Here is a 27,521-nt window from a genome sequence, read left to right as displayed (position 1 = left end):
TATCAGGATGCAGGATGAGGACCTTCTTTCAAGACATGTCTTGAGGGAAAATTCTGTTATCATACCAGTAAATATCCTTCTCAAAATGCCACACACCTTGTGACCTAATGCTGGAGGATGTGTTGTGCTGCCATAGAGGTGTGAGGCTGATGTGGGTCAAAAACGACCTCATGTTTAGACACATACACAAACACACATGTTGGTATCTATTTTCGTGAGGACCTCTCATTGACATAATGCTATTCCCCAGTCTATCACTTAAACTGTCATCCTCATCCTCATCTTCATCTTCATGTTCATCGTTAAATTAAAGTTAGGATTTGTTGGGTCAAGTCAAATGGTCCCCACTAAGGTCCCCACAAGGATTGTGTTTTGTCAAGAATTGGTCAGTCAGCATCAATCAGGTACACACACACATACATACATACATGCACATACACAAATGTATTTCTATGCTTGTGGGGACATTGTGAAGTTTCTCATTGCATGACCCTTTCCCCAGCCTCTCGCTCTAAAGCTAACCATCCAAAACAAATGGCTAACTTCAACCAGGACTCTAAAACCAAACTTAAACTCAATTATAACCACATTGAGATTGAGGAAGACTTCATCCTCAAAATTGAGGTTTGGACCACTGGGGACCGGCAACAGGTCGCCACGAAGACGTAAGGTCCCCACAAGGACTAATGCTCTGTCAAGAGTTGGTCCCCAAGGGGCAGGATCAACAAGCCCACGCACACATGCACAGTCTCTGTTCTTACTATTTGTTTTGTAGGTACTTCTCATTGCCATAACCCTTTCCCCAGCCTCTCCCCCTGAACCTAACCATACAAAACAAACAGCTAACCTTAACCAGGACTCTGAACTTAATTACTAAAACTAACTAATTATTTTGACGTTTTATCCCTCACCCTGTTAGGACCGGCAAAATGGTGGTAACTAAGCCGAATGTCCTCAAAAGAATGTGTTTTTTTTCCCCCTAAAATTGGTCCTCAGAAGAATATATAAACCAATCCCACATACACAGTACAGCTCAAGTGCAGGTGATAATTCTGAGCTCTTGGACCCACACAAACAGAACCAGGTCTGTCTTATCCCGTCTTCATCTACTGCTCGCTGGCTCATCAGAGGATGATGTGCTGGTTAGCACTGAAAGCCTCTGGCCTTTTAATCTGCGCCAGATCACGTTACTCTCACCCTAACAGTGCTTGTCATAATACTTACGCCATAAGGATGACGCTGAAATCCAGCCAGTTCCACGGGTCCCGAAGGAAAGTGAACTTCCCCACACAAAAGCCTCTGGCCAAGATCTTTATGAGAGACTCGAACGTGTAAATCCCTGTGAATGTATACCTGGAGACGGCGCGCACACACAGAGAAATGCAGGGCAGTATCAGTGTATAGCATTAATGAGTTGCAAAATAAGTAAAACAACATTCAATATTTCAGAATCAGAAAAACATTAATCCCCAGGGAAATTTTGTTGGTAACTTAACATGCTCCATAAACATTAGAAAAAAACAAGGTAAAATATAAAATGCAAACTACAAGATTTACATGCAAACATTTGACGTGGACAGTCAGTTTGGTACTTTTCATTTGGGCTCAATGGAAGTGTCAATACTCACTCGACATTCTTGGCCCATTCTGGAGGATTGCTGAAGGTCATGAAAGCACAGTTGGTCAGGATGGTGAACATGATCAACATGCTGAACATCGTGGAGAATGAAGTTAAGGAAATCGTATTGAGAAGTGTTCACACAACTAAAAAGTGTTCTTTGGATTAATGTGATAAATCAGTGATCTCAGTGATGTAGGAGATGAAAAATGCAACTCTCAGCAGCCTTTTATTTACATCCAAATCCCCTTGAACTGCTGGGCTACTTCACCATCATCAAACACACACAGCCCACTGTTGTCCAATAATCCTATTAGTGTGAATCAAAGTGAAAGGATATGAGTGAACTAAAACTCTGATAGCCACCCTCCTGAGGGGGTTGAAGGGGCTGAGGATGTACAAGGCAGGAGTGGCGTTGAAACGGAAGATTGCCTTCCCGTGATTCAATACTATGAAGGTCTGAAAGAGAGGGAGAAACAAGGTGAGTTTCTTTCGATGGAATTGTTCCAAGTGAAAGGAGGAAGACCTTCTGATTGCTGTAGAAGGAGTCCATATCCTCCAGAGGTGTGGACACGAGGTGAGGTGGGATGTCGCCATATATGAACGGGAGCGACTTCCCAGCCTCCAGGTCGCTGTTTGGCTTGGGCCCATTTTCATCAATGGTGTCACTGCGTCGCTCCGCCCTTGGTCTCCGGGCCTCCTCCTCGGCGATGCGCCTCTCAATGGCAGCAAGCGACTCGGGGACGAAGGGGCGGAAGCTGTCAGGTCCGGGCGGTACAAGCAGCTGTGCCATTTTGTCATCCTGCTCCTTCAGAGGGCAGCAAAGGGCTCAGCTGGGCCACAGAGCTGAAATGAGAAACGGATGAAGGAGAATCAGGACAGAGGTCATGGCTGTGACTCTGAAAGTAGACAAACACTTAACTCAGGCGCTGAACTTATCTCCCTTTAATGATTCCCCAAACAGTACCGTCCTTTGTTTGCTTGTATTATATTACTTTTCTTTAAAGACAGCTTCCATAGGAGACTCGATGTCGATCTCTGACAATAGTTCAGTGTCTCTCAAGGAAGTCCTTATCAAATAGGAACATACTTTTTTGCCGTACTGCAAGCGTAACTGGACATCCACAGATGCTTTTTTTTTCCAGGAAAACTGATGCACTTTAAGTCTTGTCTATTACAGACAAAAACATTGTTGATAAAGTTATTCTTCATTGCCTGCGGTGCCTTTCACAAACTGACTACTGCATACATCAAACATAGCATAAAATGAATAAAATCATTTGGATTGTGATCAACGTAATGATGGCAAGACTTAATAAGAGTGTGTTCTGAAGCTTTGAGTGGAAATCTCCACACTGTCCATTAACCATGGCACCTAACATTCACTTTATCTGTACAGTCAAGTCATAAACAGGCAGCAGCATCCATCAGCTAATGCAGTGGCTCGGGAGAGTAGAAATACAGGGGGCATGAAAAAAAGAACATATTCCAGATGATAATGGTTTTGAATGACTAATACCAATTTGCAAATCTATTCCACAATGGTCATCGTTTCATAACCAGCCTGGTAATTCACTTCTCTCACTGCCAGTCTACTATTCAAGCAGTGAGAACACGACTATTCTCTATAGGGACCATAGAGCCACCAGCTACGAATTATCTTTCATGGTCGGGCAGATACAAGACAAAAGGCAATCTTGTATTCCAAACTGTCCCACATAGGGCACCAGTGGGGGCAGGTTTTTCTTCCAACCAGTCAAGAATGACACCTTTTCAGGTGTGATAGAAGTACATTCAGTTTATAGCTAGATCCTGGCGTTGCTTGTCTCAACTGAAGCCACATTGGTTAAAGAAAAAAACGGCCCCAGTCGGCCATGAAAGGGTCGGTTTGGACCCCTGACTTATACAGGAACAGAGAAAAACAAACCAAACAAAATCCTATTTTTCATTCAACGATTTTTATTTTTAAATTAAATATTCAACAGCTTGGCTAGAACCCACAATGGGTTGTAGCGTAAAACTAACTAATAGGCCATTGATTTTTTTTCCCAACCCCCTGAACCAAATGAAAGGCTTAACAGATTCCCCACCACAGACACTCAGAAGCCAATCATAAACCCCTGGGGAATCTGAGGCAAGACACAAACAGCTTCCAAAAAAAACCCTGGTGTGCCATTACAGTTCTCTGCCAGCACCTCAGAGTCTCAGTGCCCTCGCAGGTGTTTCTCCTAGGAGGAGCCAAAACAAAGGCCCAGGTTTTGTTTTGCTTTAAACATGGAAAACAAATCCACATTTGATATTTTCATCCCCTACAACACTACTTTATTCAGCATTTTAAATCATTAAGTGCTTATTACATGGACAAGCATCACCCCACGACACTAGTAAACCCAGAAAATAGCTTAAATGTGAACGGCAGAATTGAAAGTGAGGCAAGATTTGTCACTCCTTTTACAGGACATGGATACCCGTCATCTGTGTGACAGTTGCACCACAGTACATTCATTGAGTGAATTGTCAGAAAGTGTCCTCATGCAGTGACCTCCACTAACACTTAACATGTGCGCTTCGCAGAAAGGACCTGAAACATTAATACAACAACCCCTCATTCATCGCAACTGCTGAGTTCCAAACAGACCAAAAGCCTAAGTGTGGTCAGGCAGCTTGTCATGTAGGTGGCAGTGGTCAGATGAGCACTATCTGCTGCCACATCCACCCACCTTTATGCATACCATCCTCCCCTCAAAGCAAATGTGACAAGAGGAATTCGATCTTTTCGAAATGAAAACCAAGATGAGGGTCAATAAAAATAACAAATGCTAATGCCACAACACGCAGTTAAAATCAGAAGTCTGGAAGTGAGTCATAATTCTGTGTTTCCATGTTCTTCACCCTGGCTAGCTGTGGAGCCTCCAATGTCTGTGTTATTGTTGATAAATCCACAGAATTCCCAATATTCCCAACTAGAGAAAAAACACATTTTAAAAAAAGTTAATAAAAATCGCTTATTCATTCTTGTACCTCAGAATAAAAGTATTATTTGCCTGATGTCTTTACAAATATGTGTACCACCCTGCATACACATCCAGAGGCAAATCACTGCTTCTTTTATTCTTGATATTAAAACCTTCACGCTTCCTTCCAGCGTAAGAAACATCTGCCCATGAAAGCAAACAGATGTCTCGCGACTTCAATGGAGCAGACGTCACAAGCATGACATCCATGTGTTTAGAAGCAACTTGTCTGCTTTGTTTGGAGGCCGAGTTCAAATTTCAGCTGAGTTCATGGATGGCTGCTGTCCTTGGTGCTGAAACAGAAGCGCTGAACTTCTGATTCGGAATGGTAGGAGGATTTCAAATTAATCACGATAGCGCTTTTGTGTGTGCGTGTTTGAACATGTGAGTACATTCATGTGTCTATTGGTTCGTCTGTGTGAGTAACCAGCAATGTCAATAAAATGTTTTGTTAGTGTTAATGTCTCTTTAAACAGGAATACACAAGGTTTGTTTAAACACAGGGTGTCCATGAAGTTAAGTTAAAAAAATGCAAAAGAAGTTGAAATATCTTAACCAGGTTTGTTCTATTGTAATCACAGTCTATGGAAGTTTGTTTTTTTTCTTTCCATGTTCATTGTAACAGACATACTGTAGAACGTCTCATTTCTTGGTTTGATCCTTAAGAATAGAAAAAAGTTAAGACGGTGATATCTTGTGAATGTTGTGTCCCCTATGTGTGGGGACATTGTTGGAAAATGGTGGTTGGTTTAAGGTCATTTAGTGGTGGAGCCACACAAACATTAACATGAATTATTCGATTGCACATGATTCCACCCCAGACATTCATGTGAATGTGATATGAGACTTTGATAACCACTGAACACAACTGAACAAATGTGGGTAAGGTATTTTAGCAACTGACTTGTAAAGAGGGTTTATGGACACCCTGTATTACACATACTATGTTAAATGGAGCTGATACAGTGTAAGCGTGCGGATCATGTTCCACCATACAGATCAATGGTTACAGTTCAGTTACGTGCAGACCACTGAAGTCGTCTAAAATAGAGTATTTTCTCTGTGTAAACATACAAAGTACTACAAAATGGGCAACATTGATATTAAGGAAAAACATTACTTAGCATGTAGCCAGTTTGGACGAAGCTACAAAGCAGCATTTTGTTGAATGCATCATGAGCTTTTTTGCTCGGAGCCATGTTTACAAGTGAATTGAACACCCACAAATAAAGGCTCTTTTTTGTTCCCTCGTGGTGAACCATTTCCTCTTTAATTGCCATAAACTGTCAACATACGCTCGACGGATGATCGTAAAAATAGCTGCTTACAATGGCGACAGGTGTCAGACTGTACCTTTGCTGTCGTAAAGAGCCGGAGGGTCGCAGCTTCAGCCGCCATGTTCGCTCACTCGCCTCTTTTCCGCCGAAATATATAAATAACGTGACTCTTTGGTCGTCACGTAACCAACACGTCTCCACCCAACACCAGTGACACACCGAGGTTGACGCGTCAGGAAGCCACCCTTCACCATCCCCTGGAGACCAGCCATCTGAGACCCTCAACTTCACTCAAACACGGCCGATGAAACAGTAGCGCAGATTCGCGAATTTAGATTATTATTATTATTATTATTATTATTATTATTATTATTGGAAGCTGTTAATATACGCAACGGGTCTCCAGGGGTAAAAAGAAAAGCGTATTTTTGAAGAGACGTGTTGAATGAGTCTGGGCGTGTCCTTTGCCAGATGTTTCTATCCTAAAATAGAACCAAAATAGAAACACACCTTTTCCATTCAGCAAAAGATCAGTGGACCTCGCGTCCCTTCACCTGTTTGAGCCGCTTTAAAGGGTCAAACGAGCGAGTTATGACTACAATACGACGGTTTATGCTCAAAATAAACACATGAATCACAGCCAAGTAGGTGCAGTTTGGAGCAAATGCTAAACCCTCAGTGTAAAGCGTTATTGATATTGGTCATACAGAGCTTGAAATGTTTGTCTTTGCGCAGTCATATCGAATTATGACGGACGCAATTAGCGGATGAATACAGTCACGGACCCTCATAAAACACACCGTCTGTATCTGCGGTAAAGTTTTGGAAGAGTACAAGTTATTTAAGAGAATATGGCGGTTGTCTTTCTTAAATATACACAGCAATGTAAAAGACAAAGTCAGATAAGCCGAAGGATGACACTACTATTACTCACCACCATCACGGTGCCCAGCAGGTGGGAACCCCGAAGCTAGATCCCATTTCAGTGACGAATAAGATCCTTTTTAACGGACTAGATCGTTCTCATGAGGCTTAGATGTCCGTCTGTTGCTCTCCAATGCTGGTCGCGCTTTGCGATGTCATGATTTAGTCGGCTCTTTTCTGCTTTTTCGCCGCCCTTTCACGTCGTGTGGAAATCAATGCGCGCTTCCGGTTGTTGAGGCGTCGCAGGCGGAGAGTGACTGTTATTAAGTGCAGGCTGGTTCCAGAAATATCTGCGTGTTACGTCGTGAATACGAATTTAAAGTTTCCATTCTCATAACTGACTTTTGTACAAGTTGAAGTGGTGGGATTACAATAATGATGGCTGATCTAATCTGATCTAAACACATGTTATCGAGAGGGCACATACTTCTTCTGCTTATTTTTTTTTACCATTTCAGTATACAAAGTAAATGATGCTGAATAATACGATTGGAATAAGTGCTATATATTTCATTAATATTATTTCATTAATCATCAGGTGAAATCAATAATTTCATGATGAACTTTTACAGTGGTCCAACAAGCAGAATGCTTTCTTTTACATATGCCGTGAGAGAGTTTCTTTTTCTTTTTACGTGATTGTTATTGATATTGTCTCATATTCTGATATTCTCGCGTTTAAACCCGATAGCGAGTGCAAACATAAGACTTGAACTTTTGGTTGATTGCGACATCTGCTGGACATTTTTCTGTACTACATAATATCAGCGACGGCGTTTACTGTTGCTGCTCTGCATGATGGGAAAAATATTCTCTCGATAGAAATCCTTTTTTTACGAATCATTACATAAAAAATGTTTTGTAATCGTCAGTGTTTACCGACTGTGATGAAGCGTCTGATATGAAGAGAATTTGGGCAACATTATTTTATTGTATATTTCACATATCATCTTTTGAAAAGGATTTAGGGACAAGAAATGCTGTTAAAATTACTCATTAAAATAAAATGTATTTTTATTTACTTATAACGACCTTAACTAACTAACTAATTTATTTAATTGAAATGCTAATGAATACACTGTTGCTTTGACCTCATGAGGTCCACGTGAATGCAGGGTCCGGGCCGCATGTGGACACACTCTTCCCCCATGTGAGTTTGGTTTATGTGGAGAAGGCTAACTTGCCTGGAAACCTCCAAGTAGATTCTGTGATTTCTGGGCATGTCATATTACATCATATTAGATTTCCACTTTTTTTTCGTAGGTTTTATGTCTCATAGATTTAATCCTGAGCCAAAAGGGATCAATGGTCTAATCTGATTTTTTTTTTTAGTTGTGGGCTATATTCCTGTACCAAATGGAATTCAGTTCTTCTTGGCAACTATCTGTGACTTGACTGTAATTAGACTCAGAGTGATGAGTGTAATGGTTGTGTTCTGACTGTGGTATTCGCTTGTAGCTTGTCACTTTCCTTAAAGGAAAACTCTCACCCTGACTGTGTCACTTTGCCGATCGCTTCCAATTATCTTTCCACTGCCTGAAAACAACCGCAGCTAAAGTTAAGCCTTTCACATATTTGCTCATGAAAACAACAGATTTCCTTCAGAAAAATGTGAATGAAGAAGACACAGAAGTCGAGGGTGTGAGATGATGGTGTTTATATTCCTACTTCCCCAGCCAGGATGGAGCATATTCCTATCATGAGATGCATGAAGTCACCGTAACTTTCTTTGTTTTCAAACACACAAATGCAAAGAGAGACATTTCTGAACCTCAGAATGATTGATGAAACAGGGCGACATGTGATTGGACAGACCAATCATCAAAACAAACTCATTACCTCGAACAATCACCCAGTAAACTGCTCCTAAGTCCATTGAGTCGTTGGCTGCAGAGTTTAACAATCAGATTAGAAGATTGCAATCAATGTGAGCATGTGTTCCATTTGCCTAATTGATTAAAAAGCCTGCTACGGGGATGAGTGCGTCACTAAAAAAGGACTCGCTGCCGAGTGTGAGTGTATCAGACCAGGTCTGATCAATGGCAGCAGATAAATTCTCTCACCTTACTTTTGAACATTTTTTCTGTCTGTGCGTGGCCGCGTACGTACAGTACTCATGCACAGCACGGATCCATAAATGCCGTCCTAAACATAGTTTCCCAAAGAAAAATACTGCTGTATGAAGTGATCACCTTTGAATGGTTGTGTGAATGGTCTATTGATAAATTGCTGGAGATATCCAGATTGAAAAAAAAAAAAGTCAGTATCACCTATGACTGAATGACCGTGTTCTTTTATGACACAAAATAGAGTAAGCAATGGTGGATGCGACAGTGTATATCCATAGTAACACAAATAGAAGCTCTGACACACAAACACAGACATGCAAAGTGCAGTCACATGACTGGGCAGGGCCTGTAGGTGGGGTTGCTCGTCTGCTCAACTGGGATTAGATTTTAGAGAGTCCTGTCTGTTTTCCTTCTCTCCCTGAGACTCATCAACAGTTGGACAGGACAAGGGGTGACATCTACTGTCACAGGTGAGTAGAGCATTTTTAAGAGTCAGGTTAGTCAAATATATAACAAGAAGCCTGGCTGGTGGTGGAAGGAGCGGCAGCCTTCTGCCACCATTAATCCCTGTCTTTGAAGAAGCAGTGTAAGCTCATTTGAGACTGATAATTACTGCCGGAACAACAGGGATGAAGATGCACATGCCTGAACAGAACAGAACAGAACAGAACAGAACAGAACAGAACAGAACAGAACAGAACAGAACAGAACAACTCTTGCTCTTGTGTCACCTTAGTGGGTCAGAATAAACGCATAATTTAAGAAGAGAAATGTGTATTTACAGTATACTCCGGTTTAATCCACGTGCTGTTTATCACAGCCATTCTGTTTCCACGCAGGTACAACATGTATAAATACACATGTACACAAGTAAAACTCACAAAATGCCTGGAAAACTAGAAGTAAAATGCCATTGATTAAACAATGGACGAAGGAGGGGACTGTGGATGAATGAATCATGATAAGCTCTTTTAACAAAGAAAAAAAGAGTGTCACATTGTCACATAAATAAAGTTCGATACTAGTGCTACTGTTCTACCAACCGCATGTCTCGATGTGTATGAAACGGTTTTGAATTGCTAATCCTGTATGCGTTAACGTATAATAGTATCGTGGACGACTGTAACAACACAAAACAAAATTATGGGTACGTCAAGAAAACAATTGTTACTTGGCAGCAGTATTACTTTAACAAAAGGAAAAAACGTTTTTTCAACATAAAATGCAACATAAACGCGCATGCGCAGTCTCCCTCGCCGACTGGAACTGTTGTGCAGAGCGGTGGCGCAAGAACAGCACTGGAAATTAACTCTTAAGTTGTTGGGTGAGTTCATAGCGTTGTGAGAGCGTTTGCCTTTTCTGTCCTGACGTGTGCTACTGCAGCTGGCATTAGTTTTAGGCGAATCGAAAGTGCGGATTGGAAGCGAAAGCGTGTTCATTCACAGGTAAGATTCACCACCGACCTCATGAATCGGATTTCAACACAACTGGATTTAATTTTTTTGAAAAGGTTTCTTTCTTTGTCGTAGCATTCTGAAAGGATTCTTTTTAGACGGGCTGCCATGAATAAAAAAAACAAACAAACTATCGTCTAAATAGACTTCAAACCAACTCCAACTTGAACGTGTATTTTTCTCTCGGCTATATATACAGCGCAGCTCTTTTGAAACGTTCCCATCGCGGTTTCGCAGTTCCGTGAGGTATTTGACAGGAGCAGCAACATCCTTGTGATATCCATAACGTCCTTACATCTGTTGGTGTGTCACATTGTGATGGCACCAAACTGCTGAAAGGGTAGGGCCCCACTATGTAGGTCAGTATTGTGTTACAAAAATGAGCATCTCTTTTCACTATTTTTATTGAAATGAAGAAAGTTTTTTTTATAATATTTATAATTCTAATGACAAAACAATCTGAATCTCTTCTTCTTTCAGACAGGTATTTTCAATGTAAGGGGGAGGCCAAATGTTTAGATGGAGGAAGAGCTGAGCCAGCTTGAAAGGGACCACTGCCTGACTGTGGTCCTACAAGGAGGCCTGGAGAAAACCACCACGGTGCATGGCAGGTAAGTTGCACGACCATGGAATTAGCCACTGATAAAATGTCGTCCAACCTGCTGTTTCCCCGTATCTGTACAGCACACCAGTCATGGATCTGTTGGTGACTCTTTGCGCAAACTACCACCTGAATCCCTCCGACTACACTGTGGAGTTTCTGTCTCCTAACAAAAACACCATTACCTTCAAGCCAAACTCACCGATTGGCTCCCTGGGAGCTGAGAAGATTGTGCTGAGGCCGAAAGCAGTGGAAGAAAAATGCAGTCGGCCATACATGCCTGAAGTAAGTGCTTTCTCTAGACGGCAGGGTCTTTCCAGGAGTGATGGCCTGATGAGGCTTCATGAAACAGTGTCCCTATTTTCAGAGCCCACAGATGGTGCTTTATGGTGGTTTAAGAATGATGTGAGGTTTCATTGAAATGGTTGTTTAAGTCCAGAGATTTTAGTGCCATCTAGTGGCCTCTGAAAATAATGACACTGTTTTTCATGAAGCCTCATCAGCCCGTCACTACTTTCCAGCTTTTCAAAAACATCTGTAAGAAGAATTTCTCCTTGCAGGCGACTGTGCGTCTGCTAGTCAGCTACAATAAAGCCCACAAGACGGTGGTGCGGGTCAACCCAAAACTTCCTCTTGAGATGCTGCTCCCCCTGGTGTGCAACAAGTGCGAGTTCAATGTAGAAACGACTGTGCTGCTGGCGGAGGGTCGGGCCAAAGAGCCGCTGGATCTCACAAAAACCTTGAACGATCTCGGGCTGAGAGAGGTTTTTGCTAAAGACCTGGCTGCTCCGAAGTGTGAAGAGCTGGAACCAAGGACATTAGAACCAGGTACTCGGTTGAGTTTCGATCTTTTCTAGTCGGAATAGGTTAGATACCAAGTGGCTGTACCTGGAAGTCCATCACTTCCTCATCGTATATTTCCAATAACTGTAGTAATAATAATAATAATAAATACTTATTTGCTCTGAAACAGTTGCCCCGCCCACAGAAGTAATTTCCTCACCTCCTCAAAAAGGTTTGACAATAATTTCTTGGACCAGAAACTTTTAAACCAAATCTGCTCAGCAGTGACAATTGTTTTTTTGTTTTTTTTTAGAACTTCAGCCAAAGAAGAACAAGAATCAAAAGGAAAACTCTCGTTTTCTAGGTCTATTTCGAAGAAGGAAGAAAAAAACCGAGATGGTACGGAACCTATTCAGTAAATGAAACATATTTGATGCTACAGTGTGTGACCTTAATGCTCATCCCGTCTTATTAAGACAGGTGTCGTTGGCCCTCCTACTTCTCCAGGCCTCCAGAAACATGCCAAAGAGCTGGACGTTCCCTCTGCCAGCTCACTTGCAGATGACATGCGGAAAAAAAGGCCAGCACCACCTCCACCTATGGGTCAGTCGATGAGTGTCCCAAGCAACCTTGAGATCTGCCATCGAAACGGAGTACAGGTACATGCCTCTGTTCACCGTAATATTAAAAAATAATCATTGGCATTGTTGCTTTTAGAAATCTGCGAATTGCACCTTAATAAGAAGCACTAAGAGAAGAGCTCCGCCCCCTCCACGTGGTTCCTCACACCCAGAGCTGCAGGACGACACGGCCGCAGAAGGTAAACTCCTCATTGACCTTGTCGGGAGCTTGTGCTATAAGTGGATGTTTACATTCAATGATGTTCCTGTCCAGACAACCTTTCTTGAAATAAGTTGAGCGTTACATAATAGAGAAAATCCTATGCCATTTAGCCCTTTAGTGGTTGTCATTTGCGAATTAATTCAGTCCCCGTTGACCTTTTACAGTAATTCAATGGAATAATCGCCATTTAAATTGGGCTTTGAATTCTTGGATCTGCCAGATCCTTCGATCGTCAGTCAGTCACTTGAGGTCAAGGCAGACTGAAGTTAAATCAAGATTAGAATGTCAAAGTGAATACCATCAAGTGGGAGATTGAGCTGGTAAATCCGCCACGAAATGTAACTTTTCTGTCGGAGCCATTTAACCCGCTTCAGGGCAATTAAAGTGACCCAGTGGCTTTATCATGGAGCCGCTTGACTCCAGCCTGTTTTCAGATAAATCCCTCGACTGTCCGAGATTTTCACTTGTCTGTATTAGGCTTGTACACTGGCTCTGAACGCCTCACTGACTCAAGTGATCATTGTCAATATTTTTGCAGCGTGGCACACACACTCATACTGCACATGCTATTTTTTATTCATTCTTTCTTCACCAATCTCTAATTTTATTTAACTTAGTTAAATTTCTGTGTAATTAAATAATCTTCAGAACACCTTGGTTTCAATTCCTGTGTCAAAATTGACCGACAGAAGTGTTAGACCTTCAAGTATTGATGGGCTGATGAGGCTTCATGAAACACTGTCTTTTATTTCAGATCCCACTAGATGGCACTATCTGGTCCAAAATCTTCTGATTTAAACAAACCTCACGTCATTTTAAACCGAGAGCGCCATCTTATGGCCTCTGAAAATATGGTCACTATTTCATGAAGCCTCATCAGCCCATCACTTAGCAGAATCTCATGACGAAATTCTGAATGCGAAAAAAAAAAATCCACACCAATCTAAAGCGCAAATATTTAACTTCATTGATTGTGTGTGCTGTCTGACCTCTGGTATGCTTTTTATTTGGGAGTGATTGTTTTGCAGTGACATGAAAGCTATACAGTGATAAATTATTCTAAAAAAAATTATAAAAATATTTCTAAATTAGATTTAGAAACAATATTTAAAGTTATAATTTTTATTCATTTTGCTGCTGAACTAGAGTAACTTGCAATTGATGTGACTATTCAGCAATGAATTTTGCACATGAAATGAAAAATGAGTTATTTTACTGCCTAATGTAAAGCTATTATGAGACTCAACCATATTCATTATTTTGCAGATTATTGATCACATAATGACGCTAATTAAATAATAGCACTAGCTGACTGCGAATTTTTAACATTATTTATTGGAATTTTTATCAGAGTTAAATTGTTGTGAGGTTTGTTGTTACATATTGAATTCATCTTTCACTATGAAAAAAGAGCTCTTTGCTTCATCTACAGTGGCAGCTCTCAACATATTTGTAGTCACTGAGTGGTTGATCATTTATAGCTACAGAAGTACGAAGTTGGTTGCAGCGAAAAGATCCGTTAATTCAACCTCTTGTTTGTCTGAAAGAGAGACCCTGAAGAATTCTTGGTAAGATGGTGGTTCAGAATGTGAGTGAGCAGCCTGGTACCAGTGTGTTCGTGTTCACCCTGGTTGTTGTCTTAGCTGTGATACTGCTGAGCTGGTATCATTCCAAGGTTGCTAAAACGCCTCCTGGCTCCGTGACCCTGCCCTCCCACACTTGCATAATAAAGTTAGAAATTTCCGCTTAAGATGCTGTTTTAATTTTCTTGCATGACGCTTAATTACAAAGGTCATCTTAGAGTCTTTGAGTCTGAAGATGGCTGCTTTCTCTTCCTGCCCACAGACTGAGTGCTGAGATTGAGATCTGCTGTTGCTGCTGCCACTGCCTCCTCTCTCCTGTCATCCTTCCACCATCCCTCTTCCTTCTCTCCGTCCTCTTCCTCCGCTGGCTTGTGCTTCTTCCTCCTCCCATCTAAGGTGCTTTCGTGAACTTGTCCCGCTGTTGCCTGCTGAAACTCAACACCAATTGTGACACCTTTTTTTCAGTTTGTACAAATCATCTTTATTGACTCTCCTTTTCACTGAAATATTTTATGATTATATTTCTGTATAACATAATGTACTTACTATTACAAACAATAAATACATTCGACGACTACATCAGCGTAAAACATTTTTTATTTCCATGGTATTTCATGTCGAATATCCAAGTGTTTATTGGGTTTATAATAAAAACAATGGCTTTTTTTATTTGAATCCGTTTTTTTTTTTTCAGTCTTCATTGGCCTCATGACCGGAAATGTGTCAGATCACCTGTGATTCAATAACATTCTTTATTATTCCTAGGAACTCGACGCTTGATGGAGGATCTAAAAGAAAGTGATGAGTCAGACTCTTTGAACCTTTCATGCTCTTCATCTTCATCTCCACCCCCATCCATCTCCTCCTCATCCTCTGCACGTCAATCCTTGACTCATCTTCCACCCTTTCAAAGTAAGGACCTGACTGAAGCTCACCACGCCCTGGCTAAGGTCCTCACCTCTGAGGTTTCCAAAGGGGCACTGGTGCAGCGTTTAAGGAACAGCAGCGTGAAATGCTCCTCTTCTCCTGATACGCTGAAGGTCAGGTCTAGCGATGATGTGGTTGTCAGGGGGGAGCACGAGCCCATTCTCAAATCCAAACAGCATTCCGAGGCCGAATGGGAGGAACCCGCATGGAGGAAAAGTGTCAACACTTTTAAAGTATTCCCAAAAACATCCCATCCAAAAATCACAGAAGAGGCCTGTCCAGAGCCATGTCCTTCTCCACCTCAGCAGGATTTGGGTCATGTTCCTCAAGGGTCGCCTCAGGTTGAGGTTGAGGACACTGAACCTTCAGACAGTTCCGACCAGAGCAGGCGGAGTTCTCCTATCCCAGTCTTGGACCAGTTTTGTTCTGATGATCTGAAAGATCAGGCTTGTCCAGACGTACCAAGTGTTGAAGATGTGTTGGACGCAGGAGATGAAGCTCAGGAGGTGATGTCACCGGGAGCTGGAGAGGAAAAGACACGAATAGCCGAAGAAGATAAAGTACCATTTGACGTAGTGAGAGAGGAAAGAGATGAGCCTGTGCTGCTGGTGGGAGAGGAGGACTTCTTTCCTCCACCTCCTCCACCTGTCTTCTACAGTGATGATGTTCTCACGGATGCTGCTGCCACTCCTCATATATCTTCTGTCGCTTCAACCCAGACGACCAACAGGCTTGAGAAACAGGAGACCAACAGTGACGGGATTCCACCTGAGCCCCTGGAGAAGCCTTTCTCAGCCCCGACACGGTTTGCTCAGGCTGTGGCGTTGGCTGTGCAGAGATCCCAACAGAACAGCCGTGCCAAAGTCAAGCATGCAGAGGCGTTGGCAAGCGCAAATGGTGGCCTCTCTTGACCACTGAGGCTGCATGTTGAGTTTGTGCCTGACTTTTCCTTTCGGAACTGGAGTGCATTGTATGTCAGAATAGTTGTGTGTGTGTGTTCAAGCACAATGTATTTTGTGTTATCCCATACTTATACTTACTCAACATGTGTGTTACCAAGGCCAAATAATCCGGACACCAGTTGTTTTACTGAAGATGTCCTGTTTCCTTTTCATCTCTTTTTCCTGCTGAATTTTCCTGTGAGGATGTGCCAAAGCGGATGTGATGCTAAGATGGAAACTCTTTCATTTTGCTGATGTGAGAACTAATAATAATAATAATAATAATATTTAGTGGTCATGCTCTTTCACAATGTGAGCCTTTTTTCCACAGTAAAACTTTTAAACCTCTGCCTGCAGTGTAGTTTGCTTTCCCGCCAGCAGGTGGCAGAAGCGTATTACCTGGAAGTTTGAGAGGTCCTTATCATTTTAGGTGAAAATGTAACTGTATGAAGACTGTCCAATATTCTTCATGTATTTTGAGAACATCCAGAATCGTGTAATATTAAATGAGGACCTCTGAATCTTCTGAGTTTTTAGTACTCGAGCGAAATATATCCTGCTCTATGCCAAACATTTTGACACCTTGGTGGATAAACTTGGTCCACTTTGCTCACACTCTTATGTCTTGAACGGACCTCTAGCTCAAGGCAATACTGCACAGCTATACTTGGGTGCCAAAAGAATCTGCACGGCTACTGTATATGTATTGATCCAGTCCTGGCCTTGGAGGAACAGCAGGAGCAATGGAGAGACCCAGCCAGAACCGCCTGTGGCTAAAGCTCCTTGTTTGCCAGACTGGGCTGTGTGGGCTCGCTTCAAGACTTTCCTTCTCTAATATTTCTCACTCCACCTGAGGAGAAAGGGAGGAGGATGGGTTACTGGCGGATGATGGGGGTGACCTTAGACCCTGTCGTGTTTCTGCGGCGATCCCTCCAGAGGGAGCGCCCGGCCCTCAAGGGCACCGCCATGTCACACCACCGTTGTCATGGAGAATGCCATTACTGCCCCTAAGGGAGAAACAGGCCAACGTTTAAGGTAAAGAAAAGTCTGGGAGAGAGACAGCGATGCTGCAAAGGAGCATTTTTTTTTTTTCGTTCTTGCCTGAAGCAGTGACATCCAACGTAAGTGACAACACTGACATTATCCCTGTCTCCCAGTGAAAGGTTGTATTTCAACTTGCGCTCAACTGTTCCACTCCATCTCCTGATTATGCAGACAAAAGCTACCTGGATGTATAATGGGGTACAGCACCAAATGCTACCCTGTCATGTACGTTTATGTGTGATGTAATCAGCAGTGGTGAACCTCTGAACAAAGGCCGTATCTACACATAAAGCTGGGAATCTTGATGCTTGTTCTCAGGGGATGAAATGGTGTTGTAAATCCACAAGGACACTTCAGTCACTTCCAGTCAACCTGAAACAAATGATTTATTAAAGCTCAATGGTGAGAGGGGAGTGCCATCCCTTTATTTTTAATTGTTCAGTGGTTTGGTTCTCATGGTCTTGTTTTTTTTTTTTTCTTCCAAGTCAGAAAGTCCATGGATTTAAAAAAAAAGTATTTATTCAAACCACTTTAGAACATTAATTGAATTGAGGTAAATATATCATAATATCTTCATATTGTACCTGGTTTATGTGACGGTTTGTTTTGAAGCAACTTTATTGAAAAAGACACTCGTGACAAAACTGTCACTCAGTGCCGTAAACAAATCCGCCATTAGCAAACGGGCTAACACTATTAGCCTAGCAAGTCAGGTGTTGAGGTTCATGATGAGGTAAGCACTTCTAAGTCTTTTAAAACCGTTAATAATCGCCTTTTTAATCACTTACAACGACGAAGTAGAGTACTACCAGCCACAAATCTGACGACTTAACCCGTGCGCTGACGCAAATGCACGGTCAGAAGACCGAGTGGTTGTCTTTATTTCGAAAGATATCCGTCTGTAGGTATGAGTCATAACAAAACTTACAGCTGGTACATGAGTACATTCAAGGGTTTTGAGGAAAATCTGATACCAGCATAACAAATATCTAAACGCTACATCTAAAAGTTATGTAAATATATAGTGTATAAAAGTTACAAGCCGTTAGGTTTAACATCTGATAGTACTCATGAAGTGTGCATGTGTAGCATCTGACCAATTGTAACTTAAGTACCTTTATTTGAAACTTTTCATATTTGCAGTTTTTGTGTTAATGGATTTTTCTTATGATCTTTTGTGTTCAATATTACAACATTGCGTCCTTTATGACTGGATTCAATAACTCCCATGGTGATGTTTAGAGTTTACTTTCACTGTGTTTAATGCCATATTGGTGCTGTTGTTACATAAATTATCTTTACACCTCAAGATGGAGGATCTATAAATGACCAAAAACAAACAAACAAAAAGCTTTAACTCCATTTATGTGGGTTGGTTTGAAGGCCATTTCCGGGATGAGCATGTTCAACAATAACTTAAGCAAAATGTATTAGACATCATTTGCTAAAAAGTTTGTATTGGTGAAAAGTGGAACAAACACTCAGGGTAACAGTTTTCTTTTACCGCATCAGGCCTGGCGTTGTCATCTGGCCCACATGCAGGAGCCTTCTGCTCACACAAATAAACAAAAAACTTAAATCAATACAACACTAGCTGGACTACACAAATACCGGTAATGCCTATTTATGATTTATTTATTCCTTCATCTCTCCATTCATCTGTATTTAGTCCTCCATCAGATGTATCTGCTTTGTGGTTTAAACATGCCCACAAGCTCTAGCCAGTCCGAATCTGATTATAAAAGAGCGAGCAGGCCCCAGGCATGCTTGACTGGCTACACTGGATGTGTGATCGAGGTGCACTTGTGCATTGTAGCCTGCTAATATATGTGTGTTTACATGGCACGTCCATGCTTGGCGAGAAATAATCAATAGATGAATCACCCAGAGCAGTGTTCTCAGTGCAGCTATTCTTTTCATTCACCTTGGGAGCGGAATCCATCAGGCCTCCCCCAAAGTGAGGCTCGGCTGCCTAAAACATCACCAATGCTTGAGGGGGCTTGCTTGGAAAGTGATGCAGGGAGAGCACAGTTGACCTTTCACCTCCTCCATGTTTGCGCTCGCTTCCCTCCTCTTTGGCGAAGCGGCAAATCACACAGTTCCTGCCTCATTGGCATTGTCAGGCGCTTACAGTAGTGTTTCTCTGCATTGTGCTCGTGGTTAACTGGTTCAAATGTTATGGAAATGATATTTACCTCCTCTTTGAAGCGCTAAACTCCTAACAGGCGGGTCTATTTTTCTTCAGCGGCTGAGGCAAGAAAAGTGGAGCTATAAATACAAATGATCGGGGAACGTTGATGCCCAAAACTGAGCTGCATTGTTTGAAACTATCGCATCTCTGGATTCCCTGTTAGAAGCTTTACAGGCCTCTGCAGGATGTGGTGTTTTAGTTTGAATAATAAATTGTGTTTTTCGCCTCGAATCATTGAATTATTGTCTTTCATCTTGAGTGGTAATTACTTTCTGCGATGGGAATTATGTCCAACAACGAATGAAAATACAGGACACTGCCCTCCTGAATGTTCAGTGAAGACGAGCTACTGAAGTTAGTCTCCTATTACAGGACCCCTGTCTACCTGCAGTGCGGATTCGTTACCAATAGGGGGCACCGTAATACTTGCTTCTGGTCCCAGAACGCAGACGTGCAGTCGGTTCACCGCTGCTTTCTAATCGCATTTGGTGTCGACACTCATTTAAACTTCACGGTCCTGACTGAACGAAGTTCTCTGAAACTAATATGTATTAAACTTGTCGCAAGTATTATTTTTTTAATGTACATATCTCTTTTTTTCTAAAAATAAAACTCAATGCAATGCATTAAGTAACAGGTTGAACAAACACAAAAACCAGTAGCTGAATACCTTCACTAATGTGTCAAACAAATGTATCGTTGAAGCTCAAACATTGTTTAACTCTCATGATGCAGTTAATTGAATAAATGCAAAATCGTTTTTTTTAATAGTGAAAATGATGTCAAGCAACAAATAGCCACATTTTAACGGCATGCAACCTTCATCAGTTTCACAATAGATTGAGGTCAACACCTTTCTTGCTTTAAAAGAAGATTATTTTTCTTTTATGCAGTATTCTTCATCACACCCAATCCTGATGTAATAAGCAAACAGTGCCATCAGTAATAATAATAAAGTGAAAAATACAAGTTTTTTTGCAGGAGTTTTCAGTTAGTAACGTCTGGGTTTTTGGCATTCGGTTTAGGTTTGTTGAAGTGTTACAGTCTCCCATGTGGTTTACCCGACATACACATCTATCTTTTGTCGTTGAAATGCTATGAAATATGTAAGCAAACGTATTTAATAGACTTCTATAATTACAGAGCGGCATATCCCTGTTGGTTTATTAAAAATACCAAATTGTATTTTGTTTTTAGAAAAAAAAATCATCTTTGTTTACATTCAGGGCTGGTAAATGTTTTATTAAATATGTGGCTGTCTGAGACTCTCCATATACACTTTATGAATATTGACGTTTTTTTACATTGTGATCACAACTAAACTCCACAAACATCTGCAATTCTAAAAAAAAAAAAAAAAAAAAAAGATTTAAACCTCTGCTTTCTTTCCTTCCCCCCTTTTTTTGGTTGTGATCATTAATAATTCATCTCTTTTCCTGGATGCTAAAACAACAACAAACACAACAACAGCTCAGATAATGTATTCAGTCAAAAGCCCCTTGTATGGGGAGTGGAGGAGAGGGGACAGCAAAAATGTGCACTGGAGTGAGACAAGAGAGCACCCCGACAGGGAGAGGCTCAATGTCACTCCACAGCGTGGCATGAAGGAAGAAAAACAAACGCCGGAGGGGAAGGAAATAAAACATTTATATGAAATAAAAGGAAGATGCAGTTTGTAAGTCATAAAAGCCCAATTAGAGACATCAGTCTCCACAAATGCAGGATCGCCGTCTCATTTGCGGCTCCGTTTTTTTTTTTTTTTTTTTTTTTTTTTTTTTGCAGCATGATTGTGACATTGGTGACAAATACATATATTTTAACAGACAAGCAGAGAAGAAAAGCTTTCAATGCAGAGAGGGGATAAAAAAGAAACAATAACTCAAGGTTACTTGGCCGCCGTGGCAGTTGTGCAAGGCAGTCGTCCATTGACTCTGCAGCCTTACTTTAAATCTCTTCCCTCCTTCATTTGGAGGAGCTCAACCTTGAATGTCTCCAGTGTGAACCAGTGCCCCGGCTTTCACATTACGCCAGAATGGATCCTGACTCATTCAATTTAAGCCCATCAAAGCAGCACAATACAAGGCAAATTAGCTGCCATTATTTAGACACTTGCATGGCCCCAAATTTGAGGTTATGTGACAATTAGTTACATTTGTCTCTTCACATGCATGAACCCTTTCAACTTCATTTTTTTTTGTATTTCAATGAAATATAAATGAATTACAAAATGAGTCATTAATATGTCATACGTAATCCAAAGCCCAGTTTCCCATTTAATGAACAACTTCAACGTGTCTTTTTTTCCTGAAAGCCCTGTGATCCCAGTTTCAATTGTCGCTCGACGAGCAGTTAGTCATTTACTGTATGTATCCGTCAATAATTTGCACATTATGAACCAGTGGATAATTAGGAAATAACAATTCTTTAGCGTTCCGCTTCATTCTAAATGGATCAATCAAAGATCAAGAGGAGCTTTAAATTAAAAATCTTGACACTTGACAACACAAACAAGCACAATTTTTAGTCAGGATAAGTCGTTGTATTTAACTTGTTGTACACATTGACATTAAACAGCCCAATATTATCCTTGTATGATTAAATGCTGAAAGAAATGAGCATGTTTTTTCCACATCGCTGGCTTACAATATTTTTTAAATATATTTATTTAACAAGAGATGGGCATCATGTATACAGTATGTTCATGACCCTAAAGAGCAAGTCGATATTATTAGCTCTTATTAAGACACTTTACACTAATAGTAAAACAAAAACCAACATAGTCTTTGTTGCAGGCATTGACTAAATCTATATATCTTCGCTAAACATTGTCCATAAAGGGATATTAAAACAAAAGCTGTATAGATGATGAATACAAGAACACATATCACCTCAACTTGCATGGAAGATAAAGCTAAAACTAACAGTAAACTTTTTCCTCTCTGACTGGGTGAGATGGCCAGAAATTAAATAGATTTTAGTCCATTTAATTTTCAGGTCCTGAGAATTATTTTGACTGAAAATAAATAAGTTGATTTTGGTTTTATTTTGTTTTGAGTTTCCCTGTTGAGATTTGAACAAAATCACTGGTGCACAAAAAAGTACAACAAAACAACCAAGCCTGTGTTACCAACAGTTGCGCAGGTGAGGCAACACAGCCCAAGCAAAATATTGCAGCTCGGTGGGTCAAACTTGTGCTTGAAAGTTTTGAAATCTGGACAAACCTTTTCCAGTGTGAAGATGAGGACCATGTCTCCACCGTGTCCTTTTGTTGTTGTTAGGAACACAATGTGTAAACTAGCAGTTTTCAGGGATGCACTTGCACGCATAGCAGAGCCATTTCTTTGACTCTGCTGGACGCGTCGTTCGGTTACCTCCAGCTGCAACAGCTTCTGAGCAGACTTTGCATGAGGTCGTGACTTCTTTCGCTGTTGAATTGGGAGAGAGCACCAGCGTTTCCTTCCTCACAGCTGTCATGCACATGAGCAGAGAAGAGGAGGGAAGGCTCACTCAGACGTCGCAGGGTTAGCCTTACCCAAGTTCATGAAAAAAAAAACCTTCAGCAAAATTAAATTGTCCTAAATTCAGTATTTAATTAAATAGAATTGATTCATGGCCATTGCTTGTTTAAACCAGACTGTAATGAACCTCATTCTCCCAATTCCTCTTTTTGGTGTCTTAAAAAAGGATTGATAAAAAAAATACGACGGCATTGCATGTGAAACCACAGCAGGGATCTGGAATGCATTAGCAAGAAGTGCTCATTTAAAGTTACTCAGATTTATAATTACTATTTGACTCCTCAGGGTCGAAGTGCTCCAGTGATGAGGGAACTCTTTGTTGAATAAACAGCATTTTTTGTCATTATATCCTGAAGTTTCTCATTTAGTCTCTGTCATCATGGATATTTTAGTTATGACATCACATTACATAATGGGGTGCCCCTTCATTTGGTGCAATGAAAAATGTACCCTGTGAAAGAAAGTTCCTTCGTGTTATTATTATGAATTATTTTTCTCTGTCAAATTTGACTTCTAAGATACATTTCCTCTTGTGTTGCATCAGACCTAGCGTTTTTTTGTGTTGAGGCTGTGAAGTTTATTTCTAGGGTGTAGCATTGTAGGCATCTTTTTTTTTTGCCGATAGCAATTGCTGATTTTTTTGATTTTTTTTTTCACAACTAAATGACACACAAAAGTCACAGTTTTATTTATTTTTTTATTAAATACACAACCCTATTAAACAACAGCAGTACAGAACAACACTGCAGAAAACATAGCAACTTTTAAAGCAAAATAAATAACCACTAAACACAACAAAAGGCAAGTGTTTTCAACAGATCATACCCACAAACATCACTCATCTCTTGCTAAATACCAGAATGTTGCCTTATAACCTGACTCCTCGCTCGTCTTTTCATCGACCACATGTCCAGGGAATGAGTATCTGGGCTCCAGGTGTGCTATTAGCTACTGAAAGCTCCAGCCTTCAACAACAGTCCACAACTATAAACTCCATTAGTCTTGGTTTTGCCTGCGGTTCGCTCCTGTTAGTTTTCATTCATTAGCCACGTTGTGAACTGCAATTCACTTGTCATTTTTTGTATTGGCGAATGTCTTTGGCTGCAGGTCTGTAAGCAGTGTGATTTTACGGTTTTGTCATTTTTACATTGAGATGTAAAAAATATATGTATATTTGGGCTGGGTATCGATTCTAATTTCAAGAATCGATTCGATTCCGATTCAATGACTTAGAATCGATTATCACGATTCGATTCGATCCGATCCGATCTCGATTCAGGTTAGTATTTAAACCATTTTCTGAGCTGTTGGCATGATCACATGACAAGTTACACAACGTATTAATACTAGTATCATATTGACATTCAACAGGAAATGAATGAAGGATTCATAGTAAATGATAATAAAGATCCAGACACAGAAGCCAGATGTGACTGCTCATGGGACTGGTGCATTATTAGAAATATGACATTAAAAATTCACCCAAAAGATGCTGCTGTTTAATACTAATGCGTTTTTATTTTATTACCAAAATGAATAAAAGATATTCTCAGCCATTGAAAATGTAAACAGAGTGCTGGTGACTGACTTCACAGCAACCTGACGGTCATTGGTCAGTATGTAAACAGTTCTCTGTGGTCTGTAGTACGTACGACAAGAGGTCCCACTCCTCATCAATATAGTGAGTTGTCAGACTCGTGTAAGGTTGCGAAGATGTCCACGCATCACTTGTAATGCCCCCCTGACTGCTGACTGAAGCTTACTTTTCACGTTTTCTTTCACTGACTGGTGCATGTTTGGGATAACAGACACTGTAACGTAGTGTGGCTCTGTTACTTTCATTAGCCGCCTGAAGCCCTCGTTTTCAACGACGGAAGACGGGTGCATATCTTTGCAAATGAAGCCCGCAATCGCTTCAGTTATTTTGACAGAGCGTGCAGAACTATCCGGTAGTGGTAAAGTTCGCTGGAGTTTCATTTGTTGTGGCCCGGTGGATGGCTTGGACAGGAGCTCTGGGTGATGCGCGTCACGTGACTCGTGAGGTGGGTCATTTTTCCGCAATACTGCAACATTTCCAATACCTCCATTAGGCATAACATGCTAATTGCTATGCTTTTGTCGAGCGCATTTTTGGTTTGGTCGCGTCTGAACCCAAAATGGTGCCAGACCATTGCTATGAGCGTTTCAGGCGTTTTCAAACCCGGCACGTTGCTAGTGTTGCCACTGTGAGGAGGCATGTTGTTTTGACTTTGGTGTCCCAGGTGTGCGCCTACGTCAAAGGGGTTGGACTTCACCCAGAGAATATGTGTTAAAACGTAAATTAATTAATCCGATCTTTGGACCTACGAATCGATTTTATGGAATTAATATACGAATCGATTCAGAATCAGAAAATCGATTTTTTTAAACAGCACTTATGTATATAAATAGCCTCTTAGAAAGGCGTATATTTGTCATTTGATCGGCAGATCATAATGACGTCATAAATGCCCATTTCGCCACCAATAAATCGGTCGGCTGAAGGATCGGTGCAGGCCTATTTGTTTCCTCTAACATTTTATGTCTTTGTGTAGTAATTCTGTTTTTTTTCTTTATCAAAAGGAAGTAAACAAGACTAAACAGAAATATCTGGCTGAGATCCATCATAGGTCAGTTGGCGCACAGAAAGAAGTAGTTCACTTTCAGCAGATGATAAATGACAATCTCTAAAAGCACATAATGACTCTGAAGTCTGTGTTGACAAGCGCATCCTGGGTTCGCAATTCTCCTGCAGCAGCCCAAAATTCAACCCGCGCCTCAGTCCTTCGCTGCTTCTATGGAAGGCGGACCTTTTCTTTCAGAAGTGTATGCGGCATGGACCCTTTTCTTCATGTTCCATTGAGGCCCTACGTCTTAACATACTGTGTGATGTGTTAAAGGTGAAGGATCAGCATCTCAGAGATGCAGCGAAAAGCATTGCTTGTGTGTTACGACAGGCAACTACGTACATCTCATTTAAAGAATTTATTAAGGAGAGGGTTTCTTTTAGCAGGTGCTCGTGTCTGCTTCATCTCTCCAGAGGTCCCTCCTGAGGTACCTTTGACCCTGTACCACCAACTGCAGGGTAAACAAACATAATGTGATTTCATGTAAGCATTTAATGCAAAACCTGTGACATTTTCTTAGAACTATTAATCTCTCTAAAAACCTGCAGAAAAACCTTGAGAACGAGGAGATGCATTATGTTAAAAAAAATCACATTTTTCCTATAATGCACCTGAAAGACAAGGAAAGTGCCCCCATAAGTCTGCCAGAAAAAAATATCGTTGCACATTCAGGTATAATTTGTATTCATGCGCCTGCCTCCTGCCAGTTTTTCCACCTCGTTTAATGTGGAAAAAGTTGTTTCAAAGTGCTTTTGTAATTCCACAATAAAATAATTGCTGTGGAGCTACTTTTGCCTGTCTTTTCTTAGTTACACAAGGTATCAGTTAATTGCTATATAGTCAACTTTTCCACCGGCTCAAACAAAAATCGGTCATAAAATGAAATGAAACAGTCGACAATGTTTATAGATGATGGACATTTACTACATCAATGATGGATTCAAAGTAAAAAAAAAAGAGGAAGAATTTCAACACAGTCTTAAGTGATGACACCCTGTCAGTCATTGTACATTGTTTTGTTTAGGGCTAATCTTCGTGGTTTGTCTTCAGAGATGAGGTGATAAAGGGACATTGAGAGTATCACTGACACGCCTTTGAAACAATGCCGAAATATGCAACATGAAATGATCATATATCGCCTACACAAGTGGTTCTGTTGAATTACAGCACTAAATAAGTGTAAATCTAGTTCAAAGTGCATCAAAGTCAGAACCAGAAACCAGCCATTGTGAGGTCACTGGAGGTGGGTCCTGTCGGTGCACCATTAGAATGCAGGTCAAAAAGCTCTTCTGCTTCAGGATCAGAGGAGAAATGGCGATGACAGCTAGATGTTCCCCAGTGAGCATGGAAGCCTGTTCTTCTAACCAAATGATGAAGAGCGTCATCAGCAATGGGAGAAGCCAGTTTAAAGAATGAGGGACGAGTGGCTGCCATCTACATTTGGCTGCTTTGCAGGATGATTTTGCCCTGAAAGTTTGCCTCAAATGCATTTGGAAATCGGCTGCAAATGCCCAGGGTTTTTCAATATAAACAGCAGAGAAGCTATCAAAAACATGGGTGAGGAGGCATCAATTCTCGACCCAGTCAGTCCCACTGTTGACCCAAACGCATGACATGTTTTGTCCTGCTGAACCTTCTGAAGAGAGTTTTACACTCCATTTACAGCGTTAGTGTTCAGTGTTACTGTCCGCCTCTGTTCAGACACTTCATCCTCTCACAATAGTCTTGAGTCGTTGCTTCCACAACAAAGCAAGTCCTTGGTTCACGTGAATCTGCTTCTCTTCTTCAAAAATCTCTCCTTATCAGCTGATATTTCCGTTACTTCCACTACTTCAGCGCACAGTGCACCGGTGTTTGGTGCCTCCAGTGGCGTCACAAGATGGCAGCGACCTTTGACCCACTTATGAGAACCTCGTCAGCATGTTTTTGGTGTACATGGAATGAAAACCCAGTATTTCTTCTTTCTACTTAAGTGTCATTTGATGTTGGTGTCGGCGATACTTAAAGTGCACCATTGTTTATGTGCCTCTATCTTATCAAGAAAACAAGATGAGATGCCACAAAAATGCTGTGCATGTGATTCCCTATA

At 41.1% G+C, this 27,521-nt stretch overlaps 3 protein-coding genes across 19 annotated transcripts in view; 2 read left to right on the top strand and 1 right to left on the bottom strand.

Annotated features, from left to right (window-relative positions):
- scn1lab (sodium channel, voltage-gated, type I like, alpha b) overlaps nucleotides 1-7,066 on the bottom strand; it is a 30,533-nt gene extending 23,467 nt beyond the window's left edge. For 8 of the 10 annotated variants that reach the window (XM_053854668.1, XM_053854671.1, XM_053854667.1 and 5 more), the window contains exons 1-5: nucleotides 6,844-7,066; nucleotides 2,145-2,464; nucleotides 1,960-2,077; nucleotides 1,629-1,719; nucleotides 1,225-1,353 (exon numbers count right to left, since the gene is read on the bottom strand). In XM_053854668.1, the coding sequence (XP_053710643.1) occupies nucleotides 1,225-1,353; nucleotides 1,629-1,719; nucleotides 1,960-2,077; nucleotides 2,145-2,411 (605 nt within the window). In that variant the 5' untranslated portion in view covers nucleotides 2,412-2,464; nucleotides 6,844-7,066. Of the gene's footprint in view, nucleotides 1-1,224; nucleotides 1,354-1,628; nucleotides 1,720-1,959; nucleotides 2,078-2,144; nucleotides 2,465-5,985; nucleotides 6,239-6,843 lie in introns of those variants that run through there. The other 2 variants (XM_053854669.1, XM_053854675.1) reach the window with 2 other exon arrangements.
- A 2,166-nt stretch (nucleotides 7,067-9,232) lies between these two features.
- cobll1a (cordon-bleu WH2 repeat protein-like 1a) lies at nucleotides 9,233-16,563 on the top strand. Of its 4 annotated transcripts, none has more exons than XM_053884857.1 (9): nucleotides 9,233-9,372; nucleotides 10,837-10,967; nucleotides 11,041-11,242; nucleotides 11,518-11,785; nucleotides 11,931-11,972; nucleotides 12,054-12,139; nucleotides 12,217-12,399; nucleotides 12,458-12,560; nucleotides 14,932-16,563. In XM_053884857.1, the coding sequence occupies exons 2-9, from the start codon at nucleotides 10,876-10,878 to the stop codon at nucleotides 16,002-16,004; spliced, it is 2,049 nt and encodes a 682-aa protein (XP_053740832.1). In that variant the 5' UTR covers nucleotides 9,233-9,372; nucleotides 10,837-10,875; the 3' UTR covers nucleotides 16,005-16,563. The 4 variants fall into 4 exon arrangements, with proteins under 4 accessions (XP_053740832.1, XP_053740861.1, XP_053740842.1 ...); XM_053884886.1 differs by lacking the exon at nucleotides 14,932-16,563 and adding an exon at nucleotides 14,429-14,887; XM_053884867.1 differs by lacking the exon at nucleotides 9,233-9,372 and adding an exon at nucleotides 10,163-10,226.
- A 1,179-nt stretch (nucleotides 16,564-17,742) lies between these two features.
- Nucleotides 17,743-27,521, top strand: part of LOC128752516 (fidgetin-like) — a 94,234-nt gene continuing 84,455 nt past the window's right edge. For 2 of the 5 annotated variants that reach the window (XM_053853799.1, XM_053853796.1), the window contains exon 1: nucleotides 17,759-17,811. The gene's annotated coding sequence lies outside the window, so the exon portion shown is untranslated. Of the gene's footprint in view, nucleotides 17,812-27,521 lie in introns of all 5 variants that reach the window. The other 3 variants (XM_053853800.1, XM_053853797.1, XM_053853798.1) reach the window with 3 other exon arrangements.

Source organism: Synchiropus splendidus, chromosome 1, assembly GCF_027744825.2.
Source record: "Synchiropus splendidus isolate RoL2022-P1 chromosome 1, RoL_Sspl_1.0, whole genome shotgun sequence".
Classification (NCBI taxonomy): Eukaryota; Metazoa; Chordata; class Actinopteri; order Syngnathiformes; family Callionymidae; genus Synchiropus; species Synchiropus splendidus.
Note: the sequence above shows the minus strand (reverse complement) of the source record. Positions and strands in the feature narration are given on the sequence as shown.

Coding starts and splice junctions, on each gene's coding strand:
- cobll1a (XM_053884857.1), top strand. CDS start 10,876: ATGGAGGAAGAGCTGAGCCAGCTTGAAAGGGACCACTGCCTGACTGTG. Junction 10,968..11,040: donor ACCACCACGGTGCATGGCAG/GTAAGTTGCACG, acceptor GTATCTGTACAG/CACACCAGTCATGGATCTGT. Junction 11,243..11,517: donor GTCGGCCATACATGCCTGAA/GTAAGTGCTTTC, acceptor TTCTCCTTGCAG/GCGACTGTGCGTCTGCTAGT.